General features: G+C 40.4%; 2 protein-coding genes across 2 annotated transcripts in view; one reads left to right on the forward strand and one right to left on the reverse strand.

The window, feature by feature from the left end:
- nbas (NBAS subunit of NRZ tethering complex) overlaps positions 1-16,616 on the reverse strand; it is a 173,039-nt gene extending 156,423 nt beyond the window's left edge. The window contains exons 1-9 of the mRNA XM_078275300.1: positions 16,482-16,616; positions 15,991-16,042; positions 15,316-15,352; positions 11,155-11,232; positions 10,466-10,513; positions 9,296-9,339; positions 5,098-5,231; positions 3,567-3,700; positions 1,968-2,066 (exon numbers count right to left, since the gene is read on the reverse strand). Coding sequence (XP_078131426.1) covers positions 1,968-2,066; positions 3,567-3,700; positions 5,098-5,231; positions 9,296-9,339; positions 10,466-10,513; positions 11,155-11,232; positions 15,316-15,352; positions 15,991-16,042; positions 16,482-16,574 — 719 coding nt within the window. The 5' untranslated portion in view covers positions 16,575-16,616. The remainder of the gene's footprint in view (positions 1-1,967; positions 2,067-3,566; positions 3,701-5,097; positions 5,232-9,295; positions 9,340-10,465; positions 10,514-11,154; positions 11,233-15,315; positions 15,353-15,990; positions 16,043-16,481) is intronic.
- A 100-nt stretch (positions 16,617-16,716) lies between these two features.
- ddx1 (DEAD (Asp-Glu-Ala-Asp) box helicase 1) lies at positions 16,717-25,867 on the forward strand. The gene is made up of 26 exons (XM_078275301.1): positions 16,717-16,928; positions 17,017-17,068; positions 17,223-17,286; positions 17,373-17,402; positions 17,523-17,619; positions 17,838-17,885; positions 18,023-18,106; positions 18,224-18,307; positions 18,394-18,470; positions 18,559-18,631; positions 18,744-18,820; positions 18,910-19,024; positions 19,319-19,457; positions 20,254-20,314; positions 20,448-20,546; positions 20,704-20,793; positions 21,289-21,477; positions 21,683-21,734; positions 23,167-23,313; positions 23,476-23,567; positions 23,657-23,729; positions 23,900-23,972; positions 24,171-24,213; positions 24,307-24,402; positions 24,979-25,099; positions 25,250-25,867. Exons 1-26 carry the CDS (start codon positions 16,913-16,915, stop codon positions 25,378-25,380), a joined length of 2,223 nt encoding a protein of 740 aa, XP_078131427.1. The 5' UTR covers positions 16,717-16,912; the 3' UTR covers positions 25,381-25,867.
- Positions 25,868-26,039: the final 172 nt, after the last annotated feature.

The following is a 26,039-nucleotide window of genomic DNA, read 5'->3' on the forward strand; positions in this document are numbered from 1 at the left end:
TACATGCATTTTTTATTTTTTTATATTTAACTATATTCTATTATTTAGAAAGTCACTCTAGCCCCTAGGGCTGGCAATATCATAAATCAGTTATTAAAAAGGGAAGCATACTCTCAACTCCTTAGAGCTACATAGGTTAAATGAGTCATCAGACTTAAGTCCATTTTTATATTAAAAGAAATGTATAGCTTGTATGTCTAACCTACATTATATCTCTATGCCTACAGGTGACTGAAAGCCCACCTGTTACAACCGGTTTCCCTCCCCTCCCTTATTAAGACAGGTATATTTTATATCTACTCAGTAAATAGTATCCAACTTTTGTAATCTAACATAATGTATTATGTGTTATGTATAGTATCCTCTTTCTTCTAATGTATATTTTCTATTTTTTCTACTGTTTTTGATTTGCTATGTATCTTATTTTGGGGATATTCATGTACTTTATGATATTTATGGTATCTAATGAAAATGTATGCATTCTGGGTCTACTCATCTTCTGTTGTACTCAACTTAATTGTATTTCATTATCTTATGGAAATGGAAATGTAATATTTATATCTAATTTTGTAGAGTAGTATTATAGTTGCTATTGATTGATTTTATTTGACCATTTAAATATAAAAATATTAAACCATACTCTGTGTCATACATTAAAAATACATAGTCAGGGATGCCCAAAGACTTATTTCCATTGTGGTCCCTGGTATTGCCTACTTCCTTGCTATTGTTGACTTTTTGAAGGGCATTTGTATTGGGGAATGTATAATCTCATTTTCATTTATTTATTTATTTCTTTCTTTCAGCAGTCTGCTAGAACATGTTTACATGCTAATGTAAAAAAAAACACATTATTTGTCTTATACTGTCTGTTTCAATATACCTGTATTTACCCTGTGTCTGAAACGCTCTGTTTTAGCGTCTCTTTAAAAAAAAAAAAGCCCACTCTGCTCTGATTGGCTTGTGAGAAAAACATGACGCACCTTCGCAAAGTAGTTCTCAATGCACACGCAGCACAAGTTCTCAAGCTGTGGGTAGAGCCAAATCTGAATGGCTTGTTGAATCCCATGTTTTCTGATCTAGGCAGCCCCCAAAAAACTGACTGGGTTGTCTTATTTCACAGTTTGTGGGGTGGTAGGCACTCCCGATACCCACATTTATAATAATAATAATAATAATACTACATTTTATTTAAAGGCGCCTTTCTCGGCACTCAAGGACACTGTACATGTATGTGCACAAGCACTGAAAAAGTGAGTCACCTTTAAAAGACACACCTGCTTGAGTTTGGGAATAAAACAACATCAATAATATCTGATGTGATGTCGACTTCCTACTGACCCGATTGTTTTGTTACTTAATGACGACTCTAAAGTACACCTACTTGGGAGACAGAAGAAAATTTGGCTAGCTGGATCAACCGCGACCAAGAAAATGATAGCTCAACGCTGGCTTCCCCCCCCCCCACTCGCTTTGTATAAAACAGTGGTTAGCGTATTTTCTAGATATAGTTATGCTTGAGCTCTCTACAGCAAGGATTAACAAAGCCAAATCATCGACTGTAGACCTGTGGAAAAACGCAGAAGCACAAATATCAGTCCTAATGACCTCAGCATCACAAGAAGTAGAGGAGAGCGACTAGGCAAGGTGTGATTCCTGTTTTGGTTTTTGTTTATTTGTTTGTTTTTGTTTTCCTCGAGACTTCAGACGGTGGGGGGTGGGAGAGGGTTGTTGTTCTTGTTCAATTGTGTTTGTTCTGTATGTTTAAAAAATATAAAACTAATACAAAATTGATCTTAAAAAAAAAAAAGACACCTAATGGCAATCAAGCAAAAAGCGATTCTAATGAAGCAACATGCAAAATGCGTTGTTGGCTCCTTTTTGTTTTTAATGTAATCTGTTAGTGTCTATCCTGGTGTGAGCTTGAGGTTGAAAAGGTGTTGGATTGTTGGCAACAACTAACTTACCGGTGGCCAGGGTGGTAAATAGCAGAGGTGATGCCGTGGGAGTAGTGAGCGGAGAAACTGAAGCTGTGGTTCTCTTGGAAGTTCTGATTGGTGCCCACACTAAGAGAGAGAGAGGGAGAGGTTGGTCACAAGACAAGCCACCTATAATTAAACTCTGGCACATAAACAATCAAAACATGAACACTTGTGTGCAAAATGTTAAAAGCTGTTTTGGGGAAGATGACAGAGCAATTTACACCCCAGCTGCAATTAAAATGAAACATGGCAAAATATATAATCTAATTTAAGTGGGCAATCTAAATTAGATTGGTACTAGAGGAGACGTCGTGTAATTTGTGTGGGCATATCTCTTTGGGGAAATGTTTCCCTGCAGTGGAAACTGCACCGAGAGAAGGAAAAGAAAAGGAGGAAAGAAAGAGTACAACACAGTTCAACTTCCTCCAGAAGTTTACGTGTTTATGCCACTGTAAAGCGTCTGTGTGTGTGTGTGTGTGTGTGTGTGTGTGTGTGTGTGTGTGTGTGTGTGTGTGTCTGTGTGAGCAGACACACACATAAAGAAGTGCTGCCACAGATGAAGAGAGAGCGTAAGAGAGATTACTTAATTGTCAAGCCTCACCTATAATTCTGAAATTCTTGTGTTTGAGCAAAAATATTAGAATGCAGTCATATGAAAAGGAGTGAGTGTGAGATCCATTCTAAAAATGAACCTTCAAAAGCAAATCAGCACCCTCAGAGTAAATCTGGAGCAAATGTCTCGCACGTCTTAATTACCTCCTCACACACACACACACACACACACACACACACACACACACACACACACACACACACACACACACACACACACACACACACCATTTATCTGCCTGTAATAGAAAAGTAAATCAGCATTTTCCTCTGTGCACACAGAACTGAAGGAAAGTAATGCGCAGGACGTCGTCTGATCGAGATTCAACACACATGCTCAATCTCATCCCGTGTCTTGGAGTGTCAGCACACCAAGGCTTGTTGCCACAGCGGCAATCATGCAGAATGAAATGGGGAAATCTCTAAAATAATGCCATATTAAATAATAATGCTATATAAATAGGGAAGGTGCAGGCAGCCATGAGGAAAGCACACACGCAGACTCATTACACAAAATCAGATGTCATTAATCTAATACTCAAAATGTGTATTTGGATTGGCAAGTAGGGGAATTGCTATGCAAAGAGAGGTATCACTCCCCCTAACGTTTACACATAGACAAGCATGCAGCATCAAATCTTACCACACATAGGGTGCAGTGTCCTAGAAAGGTTATGCATTTAAATCAGATGATACTTTAAAAAAGAAGATGATACTAAAGCAGCTGAGAAACTCTCCAGAAATGGGACAGCTACAAATCAATTTTCTTGTGTGTATTTAAATGATGTTTGTTTTAAAGTGACAGTATGTCGTTATTGTGTGTGTAGACTTCTACCTGCTTCCTCGTTCTTCTCGTCTCTTTAAATGCGTTGGTTATCTGATTTACGGTGAGTTTTGGAAGGAGGCAGAAAAGGAAGTCATTGGACCGGAGTTTCAGACCACCGAGCCTATCATAAACAAGGAGTCTCTCACCTGACTAGGTAACTCTTGAGCCCGCCACCGTATGTGATAACGAGCAGCTCGGCTGACCACTGGGCGCTGGCTGTGTACTTCAGAAAGATCAGGCCCGCCACTGCACAACTGAAATCCCCAGGAAAACTCACCGCCTGGTACAAGACAGAGATGAGAAAGAAGAGTCAGCGGCGGTGTGAAAGTATCTGAAGTAAATGGTAGAGGAAATCAAAAGAAATATGTATTATTATCTATGAGTTTATTCCCCCACCAAGTTTTTACAGATCAAACAACAAAGATACATGACAACAGCGGCAATTGTTAAAGAACATAAAATAGACAGAAAAGAAAAGATAAAGAAAGAAAATGATGAGACAGGGAATGCAGGGAACAAAAGATAAGAGACAAGAAAAGTGAAAGAGAGATAAGGGAGGTAGGGAAGCAAATAAAAAAAATAAAAAACTCATCTATGCATACTTTCTGTCAAATTGATGTTTTTTATCGTCCAGAAATAGCAGCAAGTCACCGGTTTGTGCACTTAACAGTGACAAACAAGAGAATCAACACAGCGGGGCTGGGGGGTGTTAGTGTGCAAACACACATACTTTAGATACATAACAAAGTAGAGTTGCACTAAAGGAATGAAGATCACCGACGGTGAGAGATGGCTGGGGTGAAAGGACGAGTGTCTGTGCTCATCGCCCCCGATGGGACCACTAGAGAAACCGAAGAAATGATGGATAGAAATGGAGGAATGATAATATGTAGCACACAGAGGGCATTAAAGGGAGGGGAAACGGCATACTTGAAATGGTAGCGTGAGGGGAGCTACTGAGAGACAGACATGCAAGAATGAGAGAAATGCTAGAGGAGGGAAGGAGAGGAGAATCTAGGGAGCAGCACTCGTGTGAAAAATTAAAGAGAGGAGGTGGTGATGAAGATGAAGAAGGAAAGAGTGGGACACTATGAGCAAATGGGGAAGAAGAAAGAGAGATGAGACAATGAATGAAGAAAGCAGGCCTGACAGAGTAGGTAGGTGTAGGTGTCTGACATGTTTTCTTTAAAAAGGTGACAGGCAGCTCAAAGTGCCCAGTAAATGTGTGCTACACTGAAAGAACAGCACATAGCCCAACCAGTCTCTGGAGCCAAGATTGTGGATGTCTGATTCTCTCATAAGTGTGTCACTGTAAAGTTACAAATACAGCCAAACCTGCTGTAGCATGTTAGCATTTAGTAATGATAAGAAGCTGCATGCTCCAATTTCTATTTGATGATTTAATTAATCAAAACAGAATCAGGCTGTACAGTTCTTTCAAATGATACATTAAAGGGAGTTTATACATTAATTTATATGAGATAAATACATGTTGCAGCTGAACCAATCATCTAAGAAAAATGTGGAAATAACAAATGAAAAAAAGCTAAGTTAGTGCTGAGTTTCCATATGTTACGTCTGATTGATGCGCAAGAAAAACATTTTAGACACAAAGGCAGCTTGAAGGGAGAATGGGGTTGTTTGATGACATCAAAGAGGAGGGACTGGCACGGTTACCGGCGGGATGACGAAGAGTTCGCTGCCCATGAGGTCGAAAAGGCGCACGGTGCCAGTGCTGTCGGCATAGGCGAGCAGTGTGCAGTCATGGCTCCATGCCACCCTTCGCCACTGGGGGTTTGGGTCCTTTGGCACTGCGGCAGATGAAAAAGACTAGAAAGCTCATACCAAACAGAGAGAGAGTGACAAGAGAGCCACGGATTTCTTATTAAACCAGATGATCCCTAGTGTTCTGTGGTGTGCCGATGATGAATATAGATGGAAGAAGGATGAAGTTAATGCCATACATCAACACAGTGTGTGTAAGGACCTATCCAATTCATCTATGAAGCATAGCTAAAATAATACATCTCAATAATTGTTTCTCAAAGACGCACGCGCACTTTCCCACGTGCGATGAGAGGGGGAGAAAGGTGGAGAGCGTCAAAGAGAGGCAGAGAGGGAGGGGGGAGGAGAGCGGAGATCATAAATCCAGCTTTTATTGAAGTATAGGCTACTGTTCTACCAATCTGCTGGCTCAGCAGTGCTGTGAGTATAACCATATCGCTGTGATAAAGCACATCCCTGCCTGCTGGCACCTTCTCAAGGCTTCGCTGTCATACTTCCCTCTGATGGAAGAGCTGGGGCAGTCTGGCAGGCCTCAGATCTGTTTTGAATACTTGCTTATGACATATTGAACAGTATGAGGGAAATAGGGTAAGACCTGTGCACAGTCTCTGTGCATTGGGTACAAGAAAGCTGAGTATTACGACATACAAGCCTTCAGCCTTGAAGACATACATTGAAGTATTAAAAATAATATCCCACCACGGGTGCTGTGTCTGCTAAGCAATAAAGGTATGAAAAGGAAGTTACGTTTTTGTTGATATCACATAACGGCGCTATCGGCGTTTATTGTATTGAATTTCCAGGCTGAGGAACGCTGCTGCAACCCCTGGTGGGCAATACTGCAAACAAATGGAGGCGTTGGATATTGTATGACTAGAATTTTAAATGAAGAACAAAGGAGAGAAGTGGGAGGCGAGACAGACATGGAGAGGGAAGAGAATGAGAGAAAGAAAGGCGCCAAAACAGGGAGAGAGAGAGAGAGAGAGAGAGAGAGAGAGAGAGAGAGAGAGAGAGAGAGGAGGAAACAATGAATCTGGCACCCACTGAGAGAAATAATAGCTCACCAAATTGTAAGGCCTAAGTATCAGAGAGCACCTAGAGAAGTAGGCGATTTAACACACCTCTGAGACTGTCGGCTGAGAAGGAGAACATGGAGACATTATGAGAGCCATAGGTACCAAGCATCTCCTCTGTTCTCTTCTTCTTCTTTTGCTTCCTATTGTTATCTTTTTTTTCCTATTTCACTCTCATGCTGCCTCACCTCCTATCTCGCTGCCATTATGAATTGTATACAGTATGTTGTTATGCGGCAGAGAGGGCTCCATTTCCACATAGATGGCTTTTTTGGGGAGCTGGAAAATTGGATGCTACTGTCCTATCCTGTTTTTTGTGTGTATTTTTTTTTTTTTTCTTCTAGCGATGGCGGGGGCAGAAGTTGGGGAGAATTACACTCAACGACCCGATAGAAGCCTTCTATCTAAAGCCTCACGGATGCATTTATCAGAGCTCAACACTTATGAATTATGTACGGGGGTGGGAGACGACTCCACTGTAATAGGAGCTGACAGAGAGGAGGGAAAGGGGGGGGCGGAGACAGAGAGTGATACACAGGTGTGGATGCACAGAACGCTTTCACGCACGGGGGATGCGTATGCACAAGCGCATGCATGAGCAAGAAATGCAGTAGCACACACGCACGCACACTCCTCCATTAAAAGCAAATGCCATTAAAGGCAGGATCACAGCAAAATCCATTAGGACAAATCTCCGTGAAATGAAATGAAGTAAAAGTAAAATGAAAAGGAGAGATGAAATGGAATGAAAAGAGGAGGGAGGCCGGGGTTTACACACACCCAGGGGCTACTGTTATCCACACTATGAACCATTAGAACAACGGCACACAATGACGGCTAGCCAGAGCAGAACAAATGTAGTGTGAGACAGAGAGACAGAGAAGGGGTGAGAAAGATGATGAGAAAGAGAAAAGGAGAAGGAAGGATGCAAGAAATGGAGAAAAGATTAACAAAACCCACACCAGTGTCATTTTAGCTGTGCTCTTGCTCTTGTTACTGTGACAATGTTTGGAGCAGTGTGTATGCGTTTGTGAGCGAGTGTATGTGCAAAAGATGTGAAGACAAAAAGTGAACTTCATAAAGAAAACACCCTTGTATTTGTTTTTGTTCTCTTTAAAGTGATCCACTATAGCGTGTTAGTGATAATAGCTTCTGTCAAATGATTCGGATGGCTTTTGTTTTTGTAAAAAATATTGAACAATCCTACTCAAAGTTGCTGCAGTCTAGTTGTTTCTTTCAGCCAATTCATTAAGTGTCCTCTGGTTGGATCTGTGGGGGGACTGCGGACATTGGTTTGCATTGCTGTCCACCAAAGTGTATTATTTGTTGCTACCACGACTGGATGTCTTAAGGTAGAAATGTATAGATTATAGTACACATAGTGGCTCTAAACATGATTTGATTTGTTTTTGGCTACTTGGGGGCAGTCGGAGCTGGTTAATGTGGCTCGGGAAAGGGCAGTTTGGGGTCCCCTGCTGGAGCTGCTACCCCCGCGACCCGATACCGGATAAGCAGACGAAGATGGATGGATGGATGAATACTTGGGGGTAGCACAACAAGCTGTAAACACACATAAATATGCAATATGCAAATATATCACCTTACAAAGTTGTTTATGGTGAGCTTTAGCTAACGTTTACACATCCAGCAGGCACAGAGCAACATTATCTTTCATTAGGAGTCATGTTTCTGTATACCTGATGAATGTAAGTCCAATATTCAAGGTTCTTTAAACTCTGTTTTGGTCTCCACCAACTCCTGCGGGAAATATCTGGCTCTTTAAATGCTCCAATATGTTCACGAGCTACTTGCTAACGTTGGCTGTCTGTTTGGTGCTGAGCAGGTAGTTTACGGTCATTGGTGTTTTTTGCCCCCCACGTCTCCTCCCAGACAGCGCGGCAATGGTTATGTTTAGGGTTAGCTGCCTGGAAGGCGCCGTTGGAGGCAAAAAAACACCATTGAGTGTAGTTTACAGTTGGGTTTATCTGAGCATTTTGCTAAAAGCAGCTGCATGTCGCAGCTGGAAACGTGGTTGATGAGAGTGGTGAGAGGGAACTAAACAATAAAGCTATGGGTAGGGTTGGGCAATATATCAATATTATATCGATATCGTGATATGAGACTAGATATCGTCTTAGATTTTGGATATCGTAATATCGTGATAGGACATAAGTGTTGTCTTTTACTGGTTTCAAAGGCTGCATTACAGTAAAGTGATGTACTTTTCTGAACTTACCAGACTGTTCTAGCTGTTCTATTATTTGCCTTTTCCCCACTTAGACATTATGTCCACATTACTGATGATTATTTATCCAAAATCTAAGTGTGAAGATATTTTGTTAAAGCACCAATTGTCAACCCTAGAATATCGCCGCAATATCGATATCAAGGTATTTGGTCAAGAATATTGTGATATCTGATTTTCTCCATATCGCCCAGCCCTAACTATGGGCCTTAAAACCAAAACACTAAGCTGAAAGACACTTAAATTCTACACAGAGCTGAGGGGAGCTGCAGTTGGGTGAAAACTCTTCTACATTACAAACAGTGATTTCATCTGTTAATATAAACATTTTGATTAGTGCAGCTTTAAGTAGAACAAAAAAACTACATCAATAGTATTTTAAGTTTTTCTGTATTCCCACATTACAAACATTTTTAACTTGCAGAACGTTTGAGCCTCACCATGTCTAAAGCAATTAAAGCCAACACAGCAGGCCATTTTAATAGCTAATCAAACAATGGCGGCGATTCATTCTTATCAGCCACTACGAGGCGGCGTATAATGAGTGGCAGCGTAGGAGATGAGGGTGATTATCTGTGTTGCTATTCACAGTCCCTCTCACACATTCCAATTAGCCACCGTGGTTGATATTTTTCTTTGAAACAAACTCAAAAGTATGTGTGTAAAAACAAACACAGGCTCACACACAACTATAGATACTGTAAATGAAGACTACAGGTTAAAGAAAATGTTGTGAACTATAGTATGTGATTGATAAAACAGAGGGGCTTACCTTGGCACTTCCCGATGACTGAGCCAAAGTCATCTCTCACAGACCTGAGGAGCAAACACACACACACAGACAGAATTAGAGGGGCGGGAAACGTGAAGAAAAAATTACACTGCACGACAAGGATACACACACCCAAGGGTGCAACCATACACACTCTTAGCCTCATATGACCTGGTATGAGGTGGGTTATAATAGCCACTGATGGCCTGCCAACTGAAGTAGCTCAATTGATCAAGCAGACAGGGCCTTGAGAGTAGGCAGTGTTTAGACAGACTCTTAAACAGAGCTCAATGGATAAGGCCTTGAGCTGACTTAACACCTCACACCAACAAATGCCATAAAGCAAGGTGATGAAACACTCTGTGATTAAACAACAGTGGTGCGAACAAAGGACACAGGAGAAACCCACACTATAAAGCTGAGGCATAAGAAGAGAGACGATTGCTCTCAATTACAGCAGGTCAACCAACACAATTCTGAGTGCAGTGAGCAACAGAAATGTACTCAGGTTTTTACATATTGATATGTGCATGAAAATGACTTCCAATTTTGCAGAGGGACAAAAGGAACTAAAGCTTCACAGCCATTGCACTTGGTAGCCTCTGGAGAGCAAGACTTATTTGTATACCTGCATCACTACTGTTGATTTTCATTTCAATTTTGCACCATTTAAAGCACTACATCGTGTCAATAGAGCACATTGCTGAGGGGGCACATTTTCTCTATTTAAGGGGGAAATTGGATTTGTGTCTGAAAATAATTACAACCAAAATGCCATACAACCAAAATGAGCACAAACACACTCATGCGTATGTATGCTGTGGTCTCTTTCTCTCTCACACACACACACACACACACACACACACACACACACACACACACACACACACACACACACACACACACACACACACACACACACACACACACACACACATTTAGGCAGCACTGGTATTTTCAATTTGTTAGCATTCATTTTATGTTGTCTGAAATGCCATAAAATGCATTGTTTTGTTACTGATTCTGAAGGTATTGTTTTGTTACTGCAGAGACTGCAGCTCTTTTTTAAGGGTAGATGCTATAAACCACCCCATTAATTAAAAAGGCTCTCCATCACTCGGCACAAAGAGACAGAGTGCCTCAAACAGCGGGATAGAGTTCAATAATTACCTAATCTCCACACACTGGTCCTGAACCACTGCCAACAGTTTGCCATTACTGTGGAGAGAACAAGAAAAAGGTGAGGAATAAACAAGAGTAAGAAAGAAATGAGAGAGAACACAAAGAGAGTAGCGGGTAAGAGGAGTAAAAAATCAAAGTGAACAAAAACATTTTTTCTATATTTTTATTAATTTTATCTAAGTGGGGGATGAAATGAAGACCATCTAGGGGGATTAAGGAAGATAAGAGTGTGTATCTGGTTGGCTTGTGTTGCCATGTTGGATGGCTTAAAGAGAATAAAAACAATAATAATTGGGAGCATTACACAGAGCAAAGATAGTTTCAGCAGAGGGATTGAAATGAGGGGAGAGAGTGTTAAGGGCAGACAGAAACTAAATGGAAGGATCAACCACATCAAACCAATGGACATCCGCAGCATCATTTGATAACGCTGCCTTACATGGTGGAATCGATAGCCAATTAAAAACAGCCTTTCCATTTGTAATGAGTACAATTAAATGATTGGTTGAGGGCATACACAAAAGGGAGAGGAATCAGAAGAGAGAAAGGCTAAGTGCATGTCAGCAACAAAGTATCCAACACTCAGGTATTGATCACAGAGAGAGAGAGAGAGAGAGAGAGAGAGAGAGAGAGAAAAAGTGTGTGTGTGTGTGTGTGTGTGTGTGTGTGTGTTGCACCTTGCAAGCACCAGCTGCCAGTTTATCTGTTTGTTGGCCAGGCGGACAAGACCAAGAGGCAGAGACGAGCTGGAGGGGCTGAGGTTTACATAATCAAACACACAAAACAGAAAATCAACACATGATTAACTGCTGAACAATATTCACCAAGTGTCTTAACTTCATGGGGATCCTTCTTAATGGGGTGAAAAAGCTCCCATCAAAGACTTTCTTCTTAAGAACCTTTAACAAAGCTGGTAAGAGCAACTTTTACTGAAGGACTGGGAGACCTCCAGACCCAAGAGAAGCAGTGGGGTTGACCCATAGACCCTGTTGCTATGAATGACATCACGCTTATTCACTGTCACATGTCTACATGTGATTGGCTGACAGGTAGTCTATATCCACGACGTTCCACTTAAGAAGGTAAAAAAAGAAGAAAAAAGAAGGGTACTAAACAACAGTTGGTGACATTAAAGAACGGCTTGTTTATTGCTAAGGCCATATGGTCAAAATTAAATGATTTAATAATAATGTATAACAATAACAATAACTTGTTCCACTAGTAAATTGCTGTTGAACGACAAAAACAACCACCAGATGGGAAAAAGGACATTTACAATAACTTCAAATGCACCACGAGGCTGTAGTTTACCAGTTTCATTGAACGCACCGGCTGTGTTGTTTCTCCGACGGCAGCTGCAGATTGTTACATACCGGTGTTGAATCCTCTACAGTAAAACACAGTCAAACTTTACACCGTTTAGCGTTAGCTGTCAGCATTTTAACCGTGTTTAATCCAGCTACTAGCTAGCGGTAGGCTAACGTTAGCTGCTGTTGAGTATAGTGTTAACTAGCGTCACATGCAGCGGGGTTTGTGTTTCCTGTAACGTCTGTTTCAGAGCAGCAGAGAGAAGCGCAGACATATCAGTGGCACCAGATTTTCGTCTGTATGCAAACGTCAATATGGAATGGATTAATCTGCGTTATTTTTTTTAACGTTATTTTTTCTCAGATTAATTAATCGAAATTAACGCGTTATTTTGACAGCCCTAAAAATAACCCTTGAACGTACACGTTCCACCAAAACAAGTTACTTCCCAAGGCTATTTCGCAGAGGCACCATGGCTCCACTCGGCCCTTAGCACCGCCCAAGACGATTGTGATTGGTTTAAAGAAATGCCAATAAACCAGAACAGGTTTTTCTCCCATCCCGGAATGCTGTGTGGACTAACCAGAACCTCCTCCGCGGCGCTGTGGAGGAAGGCCTGGCAATGCGAGACTAGTTGACAGGTGACCGGTCTGTCAGTGAATGTGAAACTAATTATTCATCAATACATAGGAGTGTTAACACAGGAGCTAGATTAGATAATATTATATAAAAAAATAAAAAGAATGAATTAAATTAAACTTGAATTAAATAATCCCAACAATTCAAATAACCAAACTTTACATAAATGAAGTTAAAATAAAACAAAATATGAAATCAAACTAAATTAAATGACATTATATTAAAACATTTTCAAAGTTACATTAAATGCTGTTAAATTAAGAAAATAATTGAATTTAATAATACAAATTAAAATGAGATGAAATTAAAATAAAGTATATTTAATTTAACTTGCATTGAAATAAATACAAAACAAACAAATTAAAAACAGCTTTATTTATTTTATTTAGTGATTATTTAATGTACACTTCATGAACTGTGGATCTGAAGAGCGTATCTTTGGTTCGAGGAATAATTTCCACAGACATCTGAGATATTTCAAGTTCATTGGCGATGCAAAGTAGTCCAAGTAGGGGAGAGTTTTTTAAACTTCCATCTTTGGTGTTATCGGCTTGTTTCGATATGTTGCTGAGCTAAAGTTGATTCTTACTAAAATTGCCAGGAGCTTCTGTTGAAAATGAAAATGTTGAGGGCAGTCTGCCTACTCTGTTTGGTAATGTCTAATTAAATCCCTGATCCCATCCACAAAAAGAGAAGGAGAACTAGGAGAAAAGCATGGCTATCTTAAATATTTAACGAGGTTATTGATGGTGCTAGCTAACCACCTGCTGAGAGGATAAACAGGCCTCGGTGCTAGAGCATTACAGAATCCATTGCAGGCCACATCTAGCCATCTGTTAACAGGGCTCCAACCGATACTGTGCGGTAATGCCGCGTTCTGTTTACCTCGCAACTCGGTTTTAACGAGGTCAAAGTCGTAAACACGCCCCCTGACCTCGGCTTTACGAGCTCGGAACTCGTACAACCTCGCAGTAGCCTGAGTTCAAAATCCAACATGGCTGCCCCCTGTATCAACAGTTGTGAAAAGCTGCAGTAACATAAAGTTATAAGCACTTCTGTCTTATTTGTGTCACTAAATCAGTCGTTCACACAGGCATGTCCAACTTCGATCTGCGGACATGTTGTTATGCTGTTTGCATGCACAAAAAACGGCGTAATGCGTTGTTATCAACTGGTCTTGCTAACAATAGCTAACCGGGCTAGAGCTAATGAAAACAATGAAAATCCGACTTTTAAATAGAACGCATTCAACTCGGGTATGATGTCATTCCCAGCTCCGGCTTCCGAGTTCCGAGGTAAATAGAACGCGGCATAAGAGCAGGGTGAAACAAACATACATCTTGAATACAGGATTATGTCTATGAGACTTTTGTGCAGTAAATTTCAGGAAGTTCAGGGCAACTAAGCCAAGCAGGGTCTCTGTCAAAGTGTAGTTCTACTCACGTCTGTTATATACATATAAACTTCCCTTTTAATCTTAGTTAGGGAAGAATGTAAGGCTGCCCTAAATCTAAGCTAAAACATTATTATCCAATGCCCTCATATGATGTAATATTTCATACAGTATAACATGACCAAACACAAGCACAGTCATTTCCAGGACAAAAATCTATTTGTTTTAGCTTTTTTTTGTCATTTTTTTCAATTATAGCTTCACCAAGCATGTGGAAAAAAGAAACCTTTCTAAAGGATTTGCATTAAGGGAACAAGTTACTGCTGAATATTGTTAATTACATATATTTTAATGTTGGGTTTAAATCTAAAAGCATAGGGTTATTAAGAAAAATTGAACTAGCATGAACATCTGATAATTTAGAATCTCACAAAGTAAAAGTGCTCGATCTATTTTTGTTTTAAGTAGTGTTAGTGTTGCCTACCATGACACAGCACTATATTCTTTATCCAGTACTAACACAGAATGATTTCAAATGGTAGACAAATGTCACCTAGACAAGCATTCTGAACAAACTGTGTACATTTTATTACGTTGTTTTGTAGTACATTAGTACTGGTCCTTAAATCAGATTTCCTTAGTGCCAGAAAAATGCATTCCCATTTCTAATTGTAATACAAGCTTGCTTGCAAACCATAAGAATAACCATGCTTATAATGTGATGTAGTAAAACATTTACGTATTACTTTAAGTCACTAGGGTTGCAAAATGCTGGGAATTTTCAAAGTTGGAAACTTTCCATGGGAATTAACGGGAATAAACGGGAATTAATAGGAATAAACTGAATATTTTTAATATTGCTTGTTATAATACTGTTAGTCTATAATAGGGAACTTAATGGACTTGAAAAAAACATAACCCATTACTATTAACCTATGTGTGTTAATTGTATAGCCCTCTTGTTCTTGATAGGCTGGAAACAATAGACAGCGCTGAAGGTTAGCTTAGCATGCATATAACCATAACCATAACTATAGTAAATCAAAGGCAGCATGCTAGCTACCTTCATATGTTAAGCTAAAAGGTCAATGGTTTGGGCTACTACTTAGCCTACTGAGGCTACACCCACTGCACAGATCATTTCTAGAATCCAACATTCTACAGCAGACTGAAGCTGATTGAAGACAGCATTTGAGCCCAAGGACTACATCCCATCCAAATTCCCATAATTTCCATTAATTCCCATGAAAGTTTCCAAATTGGAATGTTTCCAAAATTCCACAGCTAAACTTTCCATGGAAAGTTTCCGGAATGTTTCCGGAAATTTACCGGAAAATGTCTGCCCCTTTGCAAACTTATAAGTCACACATCTTTGTTTTAAAAATCATACTACTAATAAGCGCCATCAATCCCAGCTTCATGTGGCATGTTAATGCATTACAACAGCGAAATAATGACAGGTATTGTGTACCTATCAGCATAATAATGATGAACTTACCTGTACCACAAGTAGTGCAAGATTAACCGGAATGGTCCTGAAAGAAATACATCACAGTATGTAAGAATAATGATGGTAACTGTGTTATAATGAAATATTGTATTGATCATTGTGTATTCTGTCTGTTGTCACCTCCTAAAATAAAATCAGAAACTGCAGTCAAAGGACATGGACCTCAAAAGCAGTCAGTTTACTACGATCTAGGCAAAATATCTAACTATACAAAACTACAGCACCTTCCGGGACCTATGATCATGTTCATCAGTGACTCTGGCACCTCCTACTGTAGGACTTGGGGAAATCTGTTTTCTTGGTTATAAAGACAGTCTGTTATCATAACAGGCATGCCAACATAATCTTGACTAAGCAATCGTGTATACATAATTAGATATACGTGATCAGATGTCAGATTGAACTACAGTAACTCCAGAATTGCTGGCCAACCAGCAACACTGCTTGGTGCCAAGCCTACATTGTATTCTGGTAGAAGCAAACTCCACCAAGACACATATAAAGTGTTGATGTGTGGCATACTTGGGGTACATTGATTGCTAAATTTAAGAGTGAACACACACAATTTGGAACATGTCATGGTTATGTCAGGTGCTGAATATATATTTTGTGATGAAGTAAAGGGCCCCTTTTTGGCATGCAGAGTATAAAAACAGAACTTACCTGTCACTGCTTTTGCAATAAGTGAGGTGTTGTGCTCCTTGTTGCCTCGCAACTGCAAATGTTAAAAAGTGGCAGGTGGGTTTGTCAGTTGTGTCGGGTCACTCAAATCAAAGTGTCATGGCTAAGCTTCCCTCCTTTTGCTAGGGTAACTTCATTCATGTATGGCAGCGCCAAAGTTAGTGTAGCAGCCACATACTTTTGGGCTATAGCTAGCTAAATGGAGCAAAATATGAATGTTGCCTTATAAATGTAGCTAACTTAACTGCCCATTGCACAAGTGACTATGATGCAAAATTAAAACTACACTATATGTCAATGTGAAATGAGATGATGAGGATTTAGCTAGCAATGTAACGTTAACAGTGTATGCTACGTGGCTTTGAGCGGCTGACCCCATGCAACTGATTAGATTGGACTTTCGATGGCCATTTTTACAAATAAATGTTCAACAACACTAAACTGAAACGAGCGGAAATAGAAGTCTGACTAACCTGAGTGTCCGTCTCTGCCGGCCATTCAGTAATGACAAGTAAATCGTACAAAATGTTTTCATCTTCGCCTTCAATCAAGCTTTCCTCAGCCATGTTTACTTGAACAGGCTGTCAAAAGTCTACGGCGAGTAGCACTGGACAAGATATATCAGGGAACCGCGTTTGGAAAATGTTGCGAACCGTTCAGAGAGAGTTTAATGGCTTGACTTTGCCTACTATAGTATGATAAAACATTGAAATATGTGTTTCTGTAGCTCGCCCGAAAGCGACGTGTACAGTAAAATATTGACCGTATTATAGGAACTATCGTTACTGGACCGGTAGTTCACTAACCGGAACCAATGACATACGACTACCCACTAAACGAGTTGCACCGAGCCGAAAATTCTGAACACGTTTTAACATCCGGTTAATTTGCACTCGTAGCAGTAATGGCAGCGTTTTCTGGTAAGAGTTTGTATCAACAACTGCATCATGTTAACGTAGTATCCTACGTATCCTAGTAAATATATTAAATATGGCTTTTGTTCAACAGAAATGGGGGTTATGCCTGAAATCGCGCAGGCTGTGGAAGAGCTGGAGTGGCTGTAAGTCACTGCAAACCTCAGGCTGGGTTGCTTGTTCGGCAATGTTGCTATGTCATGCCTTTATTGTGATTTCTGTCCATGTTGTTGTTACTTGTTACTTGTTGCTGTAAGCCAGTTGACACTGAACTGATGTATTTTAATCATTGGATTTCAGGCTACCTACTGACATCCAGGCAGAGTCTATTCCCCTCATTCTTGGTGGAGGAGATGTACTTATGGTAAGTGTACCTCTTTGTTTATGTTTGTCTCAGACACCCAATGTGTACCCTGCAAGTTTTATATCCCATTTTCTTTTATTTTTTAGGCAGCAGAAACTGGTAGCGGCAAAACGGGAGTAAGTACTTGACAGCCACTCAGTTGTAAAATACAACTTTACCTCTGCAGTGTGCATTTAAACCTCAGGCCAAGTAACCTACAAAAGCTTAAGTTAAGTGTAATACTTCGTCATCCTCAGGCCTTCAGTATCCCAGTGATCCAGATCGTGTATGAGACCCTGAAGGATCAGCAGGAGGGCAAGAGGGGCAGAGCTTCCATCAAAACTGGAGGAGCTAGTAAGACCACTTAACATAATATTGTGACTTATTTGGTTGCAGTCTGGGTGTTTGATATGCCAGGTAAAACACACTCATAACTGTGTTCAGAACTCTCTGGTTTAATAGACGTAGTCAGGCCAGTATCATAACTGATCCTCTGTGATACTAAATGTATGAAAGCAGTGGGTTGTGCTCTGCAGAAATTTAACCCGCCATGTTTTTTTGTTTTGGTTCAGTTTTCAACAGTTGGCAGATGAATCCTTATGACCGCAGCACAGCATTTGGTAAGAGTAGAAAAATAAGCATGTAATGTCAAATACCAGCACTGGAGGACAGTCTAAACTGTACGGCAACTGTAAATATTCCAGCTTTGTTTTTTGTCTTCTCTCCTTATTGACCCTTTTTGTTTTTACCTGTACAGCAATTGGTCCAGATGGACTGTGCTGCCAGAGCAGGGAGTTTAAAGAGTGGCATGGCTGTCGCTCAACAAAAGGGGTTAGCAAAGGTACTTGAAATTGATTGGGATTTAAAACCAGACAAATTAGGATTTCAAGACAACATACATGCGTTTAACGGGAAACCAAATGGTTACCTGTACTTGTCCATGTCTTTCTGTGTCCAGGGAAGTACTACTATGAAGTGACATGCCATGACCAGGGTCTGTGTCGCATTGGCTGGTCCACCAGTCAGGCAGCCCTGGACTTGGGTATGCTCCTCTACTCTTCACAATCTCCATTCTGTAAAACATATAACTTCTTAAATAAACTCTTAAAAAGATTTCTTTCTTTCCAGGAACTGATAAGTATGGTTTTGGTTTTGGTGGGACTGGAAAGAAATCCAACAACAAGCAGTTTGACAGCTATGGAGAGGTAACAATTAATGAATATTCAGATATGTAAACAATTGTAAGGAGACTTTTCAAACATGTTTTCTCTTTGTTATCTTGCCTCTTTGCAGGAGTTTACCATGCATGACACTGTCGGATGCTATTTGGATCTAGACAAGGGCCAAATATCCTTCTCTAAAAATGGTGCTGTTTCAGTAGTTATGATTCTCACTATCATGATTATGTATCAGTGCTTGGTGGTAAGTAGCAAAGTTCCTCATATGTCTTGCTCCTTCTCTCGGTTTTCTTCTTTCAGGTAATGACCTGGGTATGGCTTTTGAGATCCCTCAACATGTGAAGAATCAGCCCTTCTTTGCCTCCTGTGTGCTCAAGGTATCGCATCAAAATAACGGCAGAACACAAACCCAACAGGTGCCAGATTTACACCATACAAATTGCTCTTTTTCTTATCTGTGTGCCAGAATGCAGAGTTGAAGTTCAACTTTGGAGGAGAAGACTTTAAAAATGCCCCTAAGAGTGGGTTTGTTGCCCTGAACCAGGCGCCAGAGGGCCACACAGTCAAGTCTTCTCAGGCAGGTGTGTGAATGTAACCTCATTTCAGGTGCAGCAAGAAAATATACTAAATGTGATTTTGAGATAGATATCATACACTTAATCTACGTAGAACCAGAGATAATTGGATGGTTAGACTAGATAATGTATTTGTTCTTTTCACAATAAAAAGCCTTCTTTCACTAGATATTTTGAAAACAAGGTACCAGAGCTACATTTTTTACCATTGCTGATGCACCTATGAACTTAACACCACAAATACAATGCCACTGGTATATTCCAGTTATGATTAGCTGCCTTTGCTCTATGTTTGTGCAGGCACTGCCAAAGTGAGTCAGGTGAAAGCATCATCCACTGCACCCAAAGCCCTGATCATCGAGCCTTCTAAAGAATTGGCCGAACAAACTCTCAACAATGTGAAGCAGTGTGCAAAATATGTTGATAACCCCAAACTCAGGTATGAATATACAGAGCTGGTATCGACATTGCTTGGCATACATATTTTGTAAAAACCATGAATTGTGCAGAAGATCAGTGTGTAGTATATGTAGGTACTTTTGTAAACCAGTGGTATTGACCTAAATCAAAATTATTCCTGCAGCATATTTAAGTGTTAAACTTTAAGCTTGATGTATACTTCTGTGTAAAATCTACGCCGTTGCTACGTACGTAGGTACGTGGAGACACGAACCTACACGGACCCTACGCCGTAGCCTGACGTGCACCTCTCGAAAAATGTAACTACACACCGTGGAGACGTACGTCGCTCGGCCGTGGCTTGGTAGCGTTGCATTTCCCCCGACTCATTTCCTGGTTCTCCTTCTCCATAAACAACATGAAATCAAGGAGAGGGTTAACTTTTCCTGCTACAGATTTCCCACCGTGGTCAGAAAACACAGGGGAGACACTTTGTTTCTCTCACTATGACTCTAGAGTACTCGCTCCGAAGCTAATCGCAGTCACTCTCTCACTTTCTCCCTCGCTCTACCACACACACACACACACACACACACACGCCAGCTTGACGCACACCGCAACGCACAAGTTTAAACATCAGGCCACTTACGTAGGCTATGGCAAAAGCTCTGCGTGGAGCCTCCGCAGAACCATATATCAAGCTTCATTGCATGCTGCACTTGCTTGCGTATTCCAGTATATATGTAAAAGTTGTTTTATACCAGCAGATGGAGCCAGTGTTTAATATAAAATGTTATCATCAGTATATATGGTAATTTGTCCATGTGTCACTACAGGGAGCTGTTGGTGATTGGTGGTGTGGCTGCCAAAGACCAGCTGGCTGCTCTGGAACAGGGGGTGCGTGACATGTACGGTCTCCAAACAAGCATTTATTAATCACAGAGTTGAAACAGTTTTAACTAACAGACATCTTCTTTTTGCCTTGTTTCCTTTTCCTGTTTTCTGCTTCTTTATGTCATCTTATAATTAGATCGACATTGTGGTGGGGACACCCGGCAGACTGGACGACCTCATATCCACTGGGAAGCTCAGTCTGGCCCAAGTCCGCTTTCTCGTCCTGGATGAGTGTGTATGTACAACACATCTAGAGTACATCAGAAGCATTGATTTCTTTTTTTCCCCCAGCCTACAAAGTACAAATACTGTTTTTGTAAATGGTTGATTCACATAGCATAACAATCCTTGAAGTCACTCACTTTTTTGTCTTTGTTCTCTGCGTCCCTCAGGACGGCCTACTGTCCGCAGGCTATACAGACTTTATCAACAGGATCCACAACCAAATCCCTCAGGTCACTTCTGACGGCAAGAGACTGCAGGTAACACTAAATTGCATGCGTGACAATAAACATTTCAGCGACGACAACAAAGACCACCTTAAACAGTAACGTAGGCGCAAAACGACCCACTTAACTGACGGTCTGAGCAGTCGTGGTGCATTTTCTGAAAACTTTTCATATGCGAGGTACAGCTGGATACATGTAAACGATGCTCTCTGGGGCTTACCAGCTAGCAAAGCATGTAGCATATAAGATACAAATATGTTCTTAAGATGGGGTAAGTCCAAGTGAACTATTTCAGTTTTGTCCATGTGCATCAGCACATACTATATATGTGTTGCACATTCTGCACTCAATACATTCAGCCTATTTTTTCTATGTTAAACAGCTATTTTGTATATTTTTTTTTTTTTTTTTTTTTATTGGGGGGGGGGTTTCATATTAATGTTGGTTTGTTTATGTGTGCACCACACCACCTAGGCAACTTCCTGTTACTTACTTGGCAATAAACCATTTTCTGATCGTCTCTTCCAGGTGATCGTGTGTTCAGCCACTCTGCATTCATTTGACGTAAAGAAGCTGTCTGAGCGTATCATGCACTTTCCCACTTGGGTGGATCTGAAGGGGGAGGACTCTGTCCCTGAGACTGTCCACCACGTGGTAGTTCCTGTCAATCCTAAAACCGATCGCCTCTGGGAGCGCCTTGGCAAGAACCACATCCGGGTGAGTCCCTTACGTCGGCCCAAAGGCGCACGTCATGGCGACATAGTCTGAGTAATAAGGGGGGAAATGCAGCGGGGATTTGCTTTGCTGTTGAAGCATTGTGGAGGATTCAACACATCTTAAAGCTTGTATGTTGTTGTTTCTCTCAGTTTAGATTATTTTGTTGACAAAGTGTTTTTCCTTTGTTCTGTTTCACTTTGGATAGACTGATGAAGTCCATGCCAAAGATAACACCAGACCAGGAGCCAATTCTGCAGGTGAGAGCACATAGGCAAGGCACAGTTTGCACCATTTGATTTCATCCCTCTAGTTTGATGTGTCTTTGAGGGGCATCTCCGATCAACGTACATTACATAAACAACAACACACATACAGTTGTGTTCAAAATAATAGCAGTCCAACATCACTAACCTCATAAAGCAAATCTTTTGGTAGAAGTGATATTTCTACATGGCAAATAATTTACTAGTAAGTGTTGTAGAGTCATAGAACACCAACAGACCCAACAGTCATGACATGCATGCTGCTCATTCTGTGTAACTGAATCTGTAATTGAAAGGGGCATATTCAAAATAATAGCAGTGCTGTGTTCAATTAGTGAGGTGATTGATTCTGTGAAGAAACAGGTGTCAGTTATGGCCCATATTTAAGGAAGGAAGGAAGCAAATGTTGTGCATGCTGGTTATAGTGTATTTCACACTGAAATACTCAGCAAAATGGGTTGTTCCAGACATTGCTCTGAGGAACAGCGGACTTTGATTAAAAAGTTGATTGGAGAGGGGAAAACATATAAAGAAGTGCAGAAAATGATAGGCTGCTCAGCCAAAATGATTTAAAATGCCTTTAAAATGGCATCCAAAGCCTGAACGACGTGGGAAAAAACAGTCAACTACCATTCGAATGGATCGAAGAATAGCCAAAATGGCAAAGGCTCAACCAATGATCAGCTCCAGGAAAATCAAAGAAGACTTAAAGTCACCTGTGAGTACTGTTACGATCAGAAGAAGGCTATGTGAAGCAAAGCTATCAGCTAGAAGCCCCCGCAAAGTCCCACTGCTGAAAAAAAGACATGTACTGAAAAGTCTTGGTTCCAGATGAACAAGATTGATGTTATGGAGTGGCCAGCCCAATCCCCAGACCTCAATCCCATAGAAAACTTGTGGGGTGACATCAATAATGCTGTTTCTGAGGCAAAACCCAGTAATGCAGAGGAATTGTGGAATGTAGTTCAATCGTCCTGGGCTGGAATACCTGTTCACAGGTGCCAGAAGTTGGTCGACTCCATGCAACACAGATGTGAAGCAGTTCTCAGAAATAATGGTTATGCAACTAAATATTAGTGCAGTGATTCAAAGTAAAGCAAACCCTTGAGACATTTTTCAGTTTATACAGTAAATGTTTGAGTTTGTAAAAAAAAAAAAAAAAAGCCTAATATTCCTTTTTTTCCTGTAAAGGTAGAACACAAACGTGACCAATTTTGGTCATGTTTTGAATTGATTTTTTGGAATTGAATGTGCAGTGTTCCCAATGCACTGGTATTATGGAATTAAAAGCTATTCTAAGGATTTTGAGCATTATTCACTTTTTTAAACACACTGCTATTATTCTGAACACAATTGTATATATGATGTAGTAATTTACTTGTATGAATAGTCATTAAGAACAAAAATGTGCATGTGTGCGTTTTAGAAATGTGGTCAGAAGCCATCAAGGTGCTGAAGGGCGAGTACACAGTGAGGGCCATCAAAGAACACAAGATGGACCAGGCCATTATCTTCTGTCGCACCAAGATTGACTGTGACAACTTGGAACAGTACTTCATTCAGCAAGGAGGAGGTAGGAGGCATTAGTTCCACTTTTCAGCCGTCACTGGACAGAGGTTTTAAAAGTGGGAGCATACCATTGCAGACACACACTTGAATGACAACATAATCTACGTTTGACTTCTCTCAGTGACAAATTCAGAATCCTTCCTCAGTATTGGTCTCTTTTCTTTAGGTCCGGACAGTAAAGGCCACCAGCTTTCTTGCGTCTGTCTCCATGGTGATCGTAAGCCCAACGAGCGAAAAACTAACTTGGAGCGCTTTAAGGTAAAAGAACGACAGCTTAATGATGCCCTTTTACAAATTACAACCCTGTTCTGTCTGTCGATGTTTGAAGATCTTCTTTGTGTTCTCAGAGAAAAGAAGTCAAGCTCTTAGTCTGCACAGACGTAGCTGCCAGAGGAATTGACGTCCACGGAGTTCCTTATGGTAAATATATTTGATTTCCAATACAGAACCTAATTTACTACTTACCTTTTCAACTGCTGAGATATATATACACACACAGTTTTCATTATAAAAGAATACTTTGCTGTATTTTGTTTATACAAGTCCACCCTCTGCCATCAGTTCTCACAACTTTCATCTTTTTTCTCCAGTGATTAACGTCACCCTGCCAGATGAGAAGCAGAACTATGTCCATCGTATCGGCAGAGTCGGAAGAGCCGAGAGGTAAGCGCCGACCTTCCTGAAAAATAACGGAGGGAGGGATTTTGTTTGTAAAATCCCATTCATGTATCAAATTCATCTTCATTGCAACCTAAAACTTCCACATGATATATCTTTAAATGTCTCATTATGATGATCATACGATTCAACTTAGAATATGTACTCTCTGCCCCTATCATCACCTTTCCTTTCAACTTGCAGAATGGGACTGGCCATCTCCTTGGTTGCTATGGAGAAGGAGAAGGTCTGGTGGATTATAGAGATACACTGGCAATTATTTTTTGATTATGCATAGACTTTTGAAAATAGGTCAAATTGAATTGTTCTATACGTGCAGGTGTGGTACCATGTTTGCCCGAACCGAGGCAGAGGCTGCTACAACACCCGGCTGAAGGAGGATGGAGGTTGCACCATCTGGTACAACGAAAAAGAGGTGAACAAAGACGCAGACAAATACTTATTCGAGCTGCGGTAGCAAGTAAAATTTGCTATTTGAAATACGACAAAGAGCGTTTTTAAGTGATTTGATAGGAAGCAGATGCATTTGTCATCTTGGCAGAAATGGCACCCTTGGGTTTGAAGGGTGTGTCTGATGTGAAATTGAATACATTCATAGTCAAACCCTAGTGTGCAGTAATGTTTTGTTCCATTTTTGAAGCGCTGAAAGCTCAAGCACACACACACACACACACACACACACACTTTTGACTCTGTCACAAGTGGTTGGTTTGTTATTGTTTTCATTTAATTTTATTTGTAATTTTTATTTAGTTTTTTGTTACTTAGTTTTGTTATCTTTGTTAGTCTTATTTTATTTTCTTCTATTTCTTTTCTGTATACGTTATGAAATGTTTTGGTATTGTTTGACTGGGTGTGGTGTTGGACCCCAGGAAGCTGGTCGTCTAGGCGTCAGCTAATGGGGATACAAATACAATACAAGATGACATAATTTCTCACTACCCATCGTGGACTCTCAGTTCTGTCCTTTTTCCCTTTCCTCTCACCACAGCTCCTGTCAGATATTGAGGAGCATCTAAAGTGCACAATCACCCAGTGTGAGCCAGACATCAAAGTACCTGTGGATGATTTTGATGGAAAGGTCAGCTATGGTCAGCGCAGAGCATTGGGAGGTATGTGTACGAGCATATTAAAACCATTTTAGCAACGCTAGTAGCATGACTTTATGAATAGTTATCAATCATCCTGTACTGTGCTAAACATGTATTACATTCACTGCTTTTATGTTGAGCTAGACCAACTAAACTGTTGCTCTTGCCTAGGTGGTAACTACAAGGGTCACGTGGATATTCTGGCCCCGACAGTCCAGGAGCTGGCTAACCTCGAGAGAGAAGCCCAATCTTCCTTCCTTCACCTGGGATACATGCCAAACCAGCTTTTCAGAGCCTTCTAAACACACCCCCAACTAGCCACAACACTGTAGGCTGCACTGAATGGAGCAGGTCCACATGGGTTAGGATACAACCAACAGGATACAAAGTCTTTAGCAACCAAGCAGCAGTGTGCTTTTATTTTTCAATTTATAAACATAACTTGGAAATTATTTACATGTAATGTATACTACAAGGTGGCCAAATGCATTTCACTGCTAATGACAAACTTCTCTACAGTCGGTGTACACAGGAGAAAGTTCAACATTAGTGCTTTGGAAATTGGAAGCATTTAGTATGCAGAACTCCTTGGCCTTCACTACACTGCTTGAAAGAATAGTATGGAATGGAATCCTTGACATGTAATGAAAAACCTAATTTGTTGGATTTTTGTGTTGTTTTCTGATTGATAGGGTTTAATAAAATATTTAAGTTTAAGAGTAATTTGCTAAAAAGTCTATGTAATTAAGTGGCTGTTTTCTTTCCTGAAATAAACTTATAGCCTGCTCAGTTTCGGGGTTCATTTTCTTATTCTTATTTGCTCCTCAGAAAGGAAGGACATTTACATCAATTGTAAATGCCTCTTATGTTGAATTTATTCAGTAACTTGCGAAATTCCAACAGGCAGCAGGAAAACTGTTCCATGAAAAATGGTTGACGCTTTTGATGATTTGTTTTAATT

The sequence above is a fragment of the Sander vitreus genome, chromosome 18 (assembly GCF_031162955.1).
Source record: "Sander vitreus isolate 19-12246 chromosome 18, sanVit1, whole genome shotgun sequence".
NCBI lineage: Eukaryota > Metazoa > Chordata > Actinopteri > Perciformes > Percidae > Sander > Sander vitreus.

Coding starts and splice junctions, on each gene's coding strand:
- ddx1 (XM_078275301.1), top strand. Junction 18,308..18,393: donor TCAGGCAGCCCTGGACTTGG/GTATGCTCCTCT, acceptor CTTTCTTTCCAG/GAACTGATAAGTATGGTTTT. Junction 18,471..18,558: donor AGTTTGACAGCTATGGAGAG/GTAACAATTAAT, acceptor GCCTCTTTGCAG/GAGTTTACCATGCATGACAC.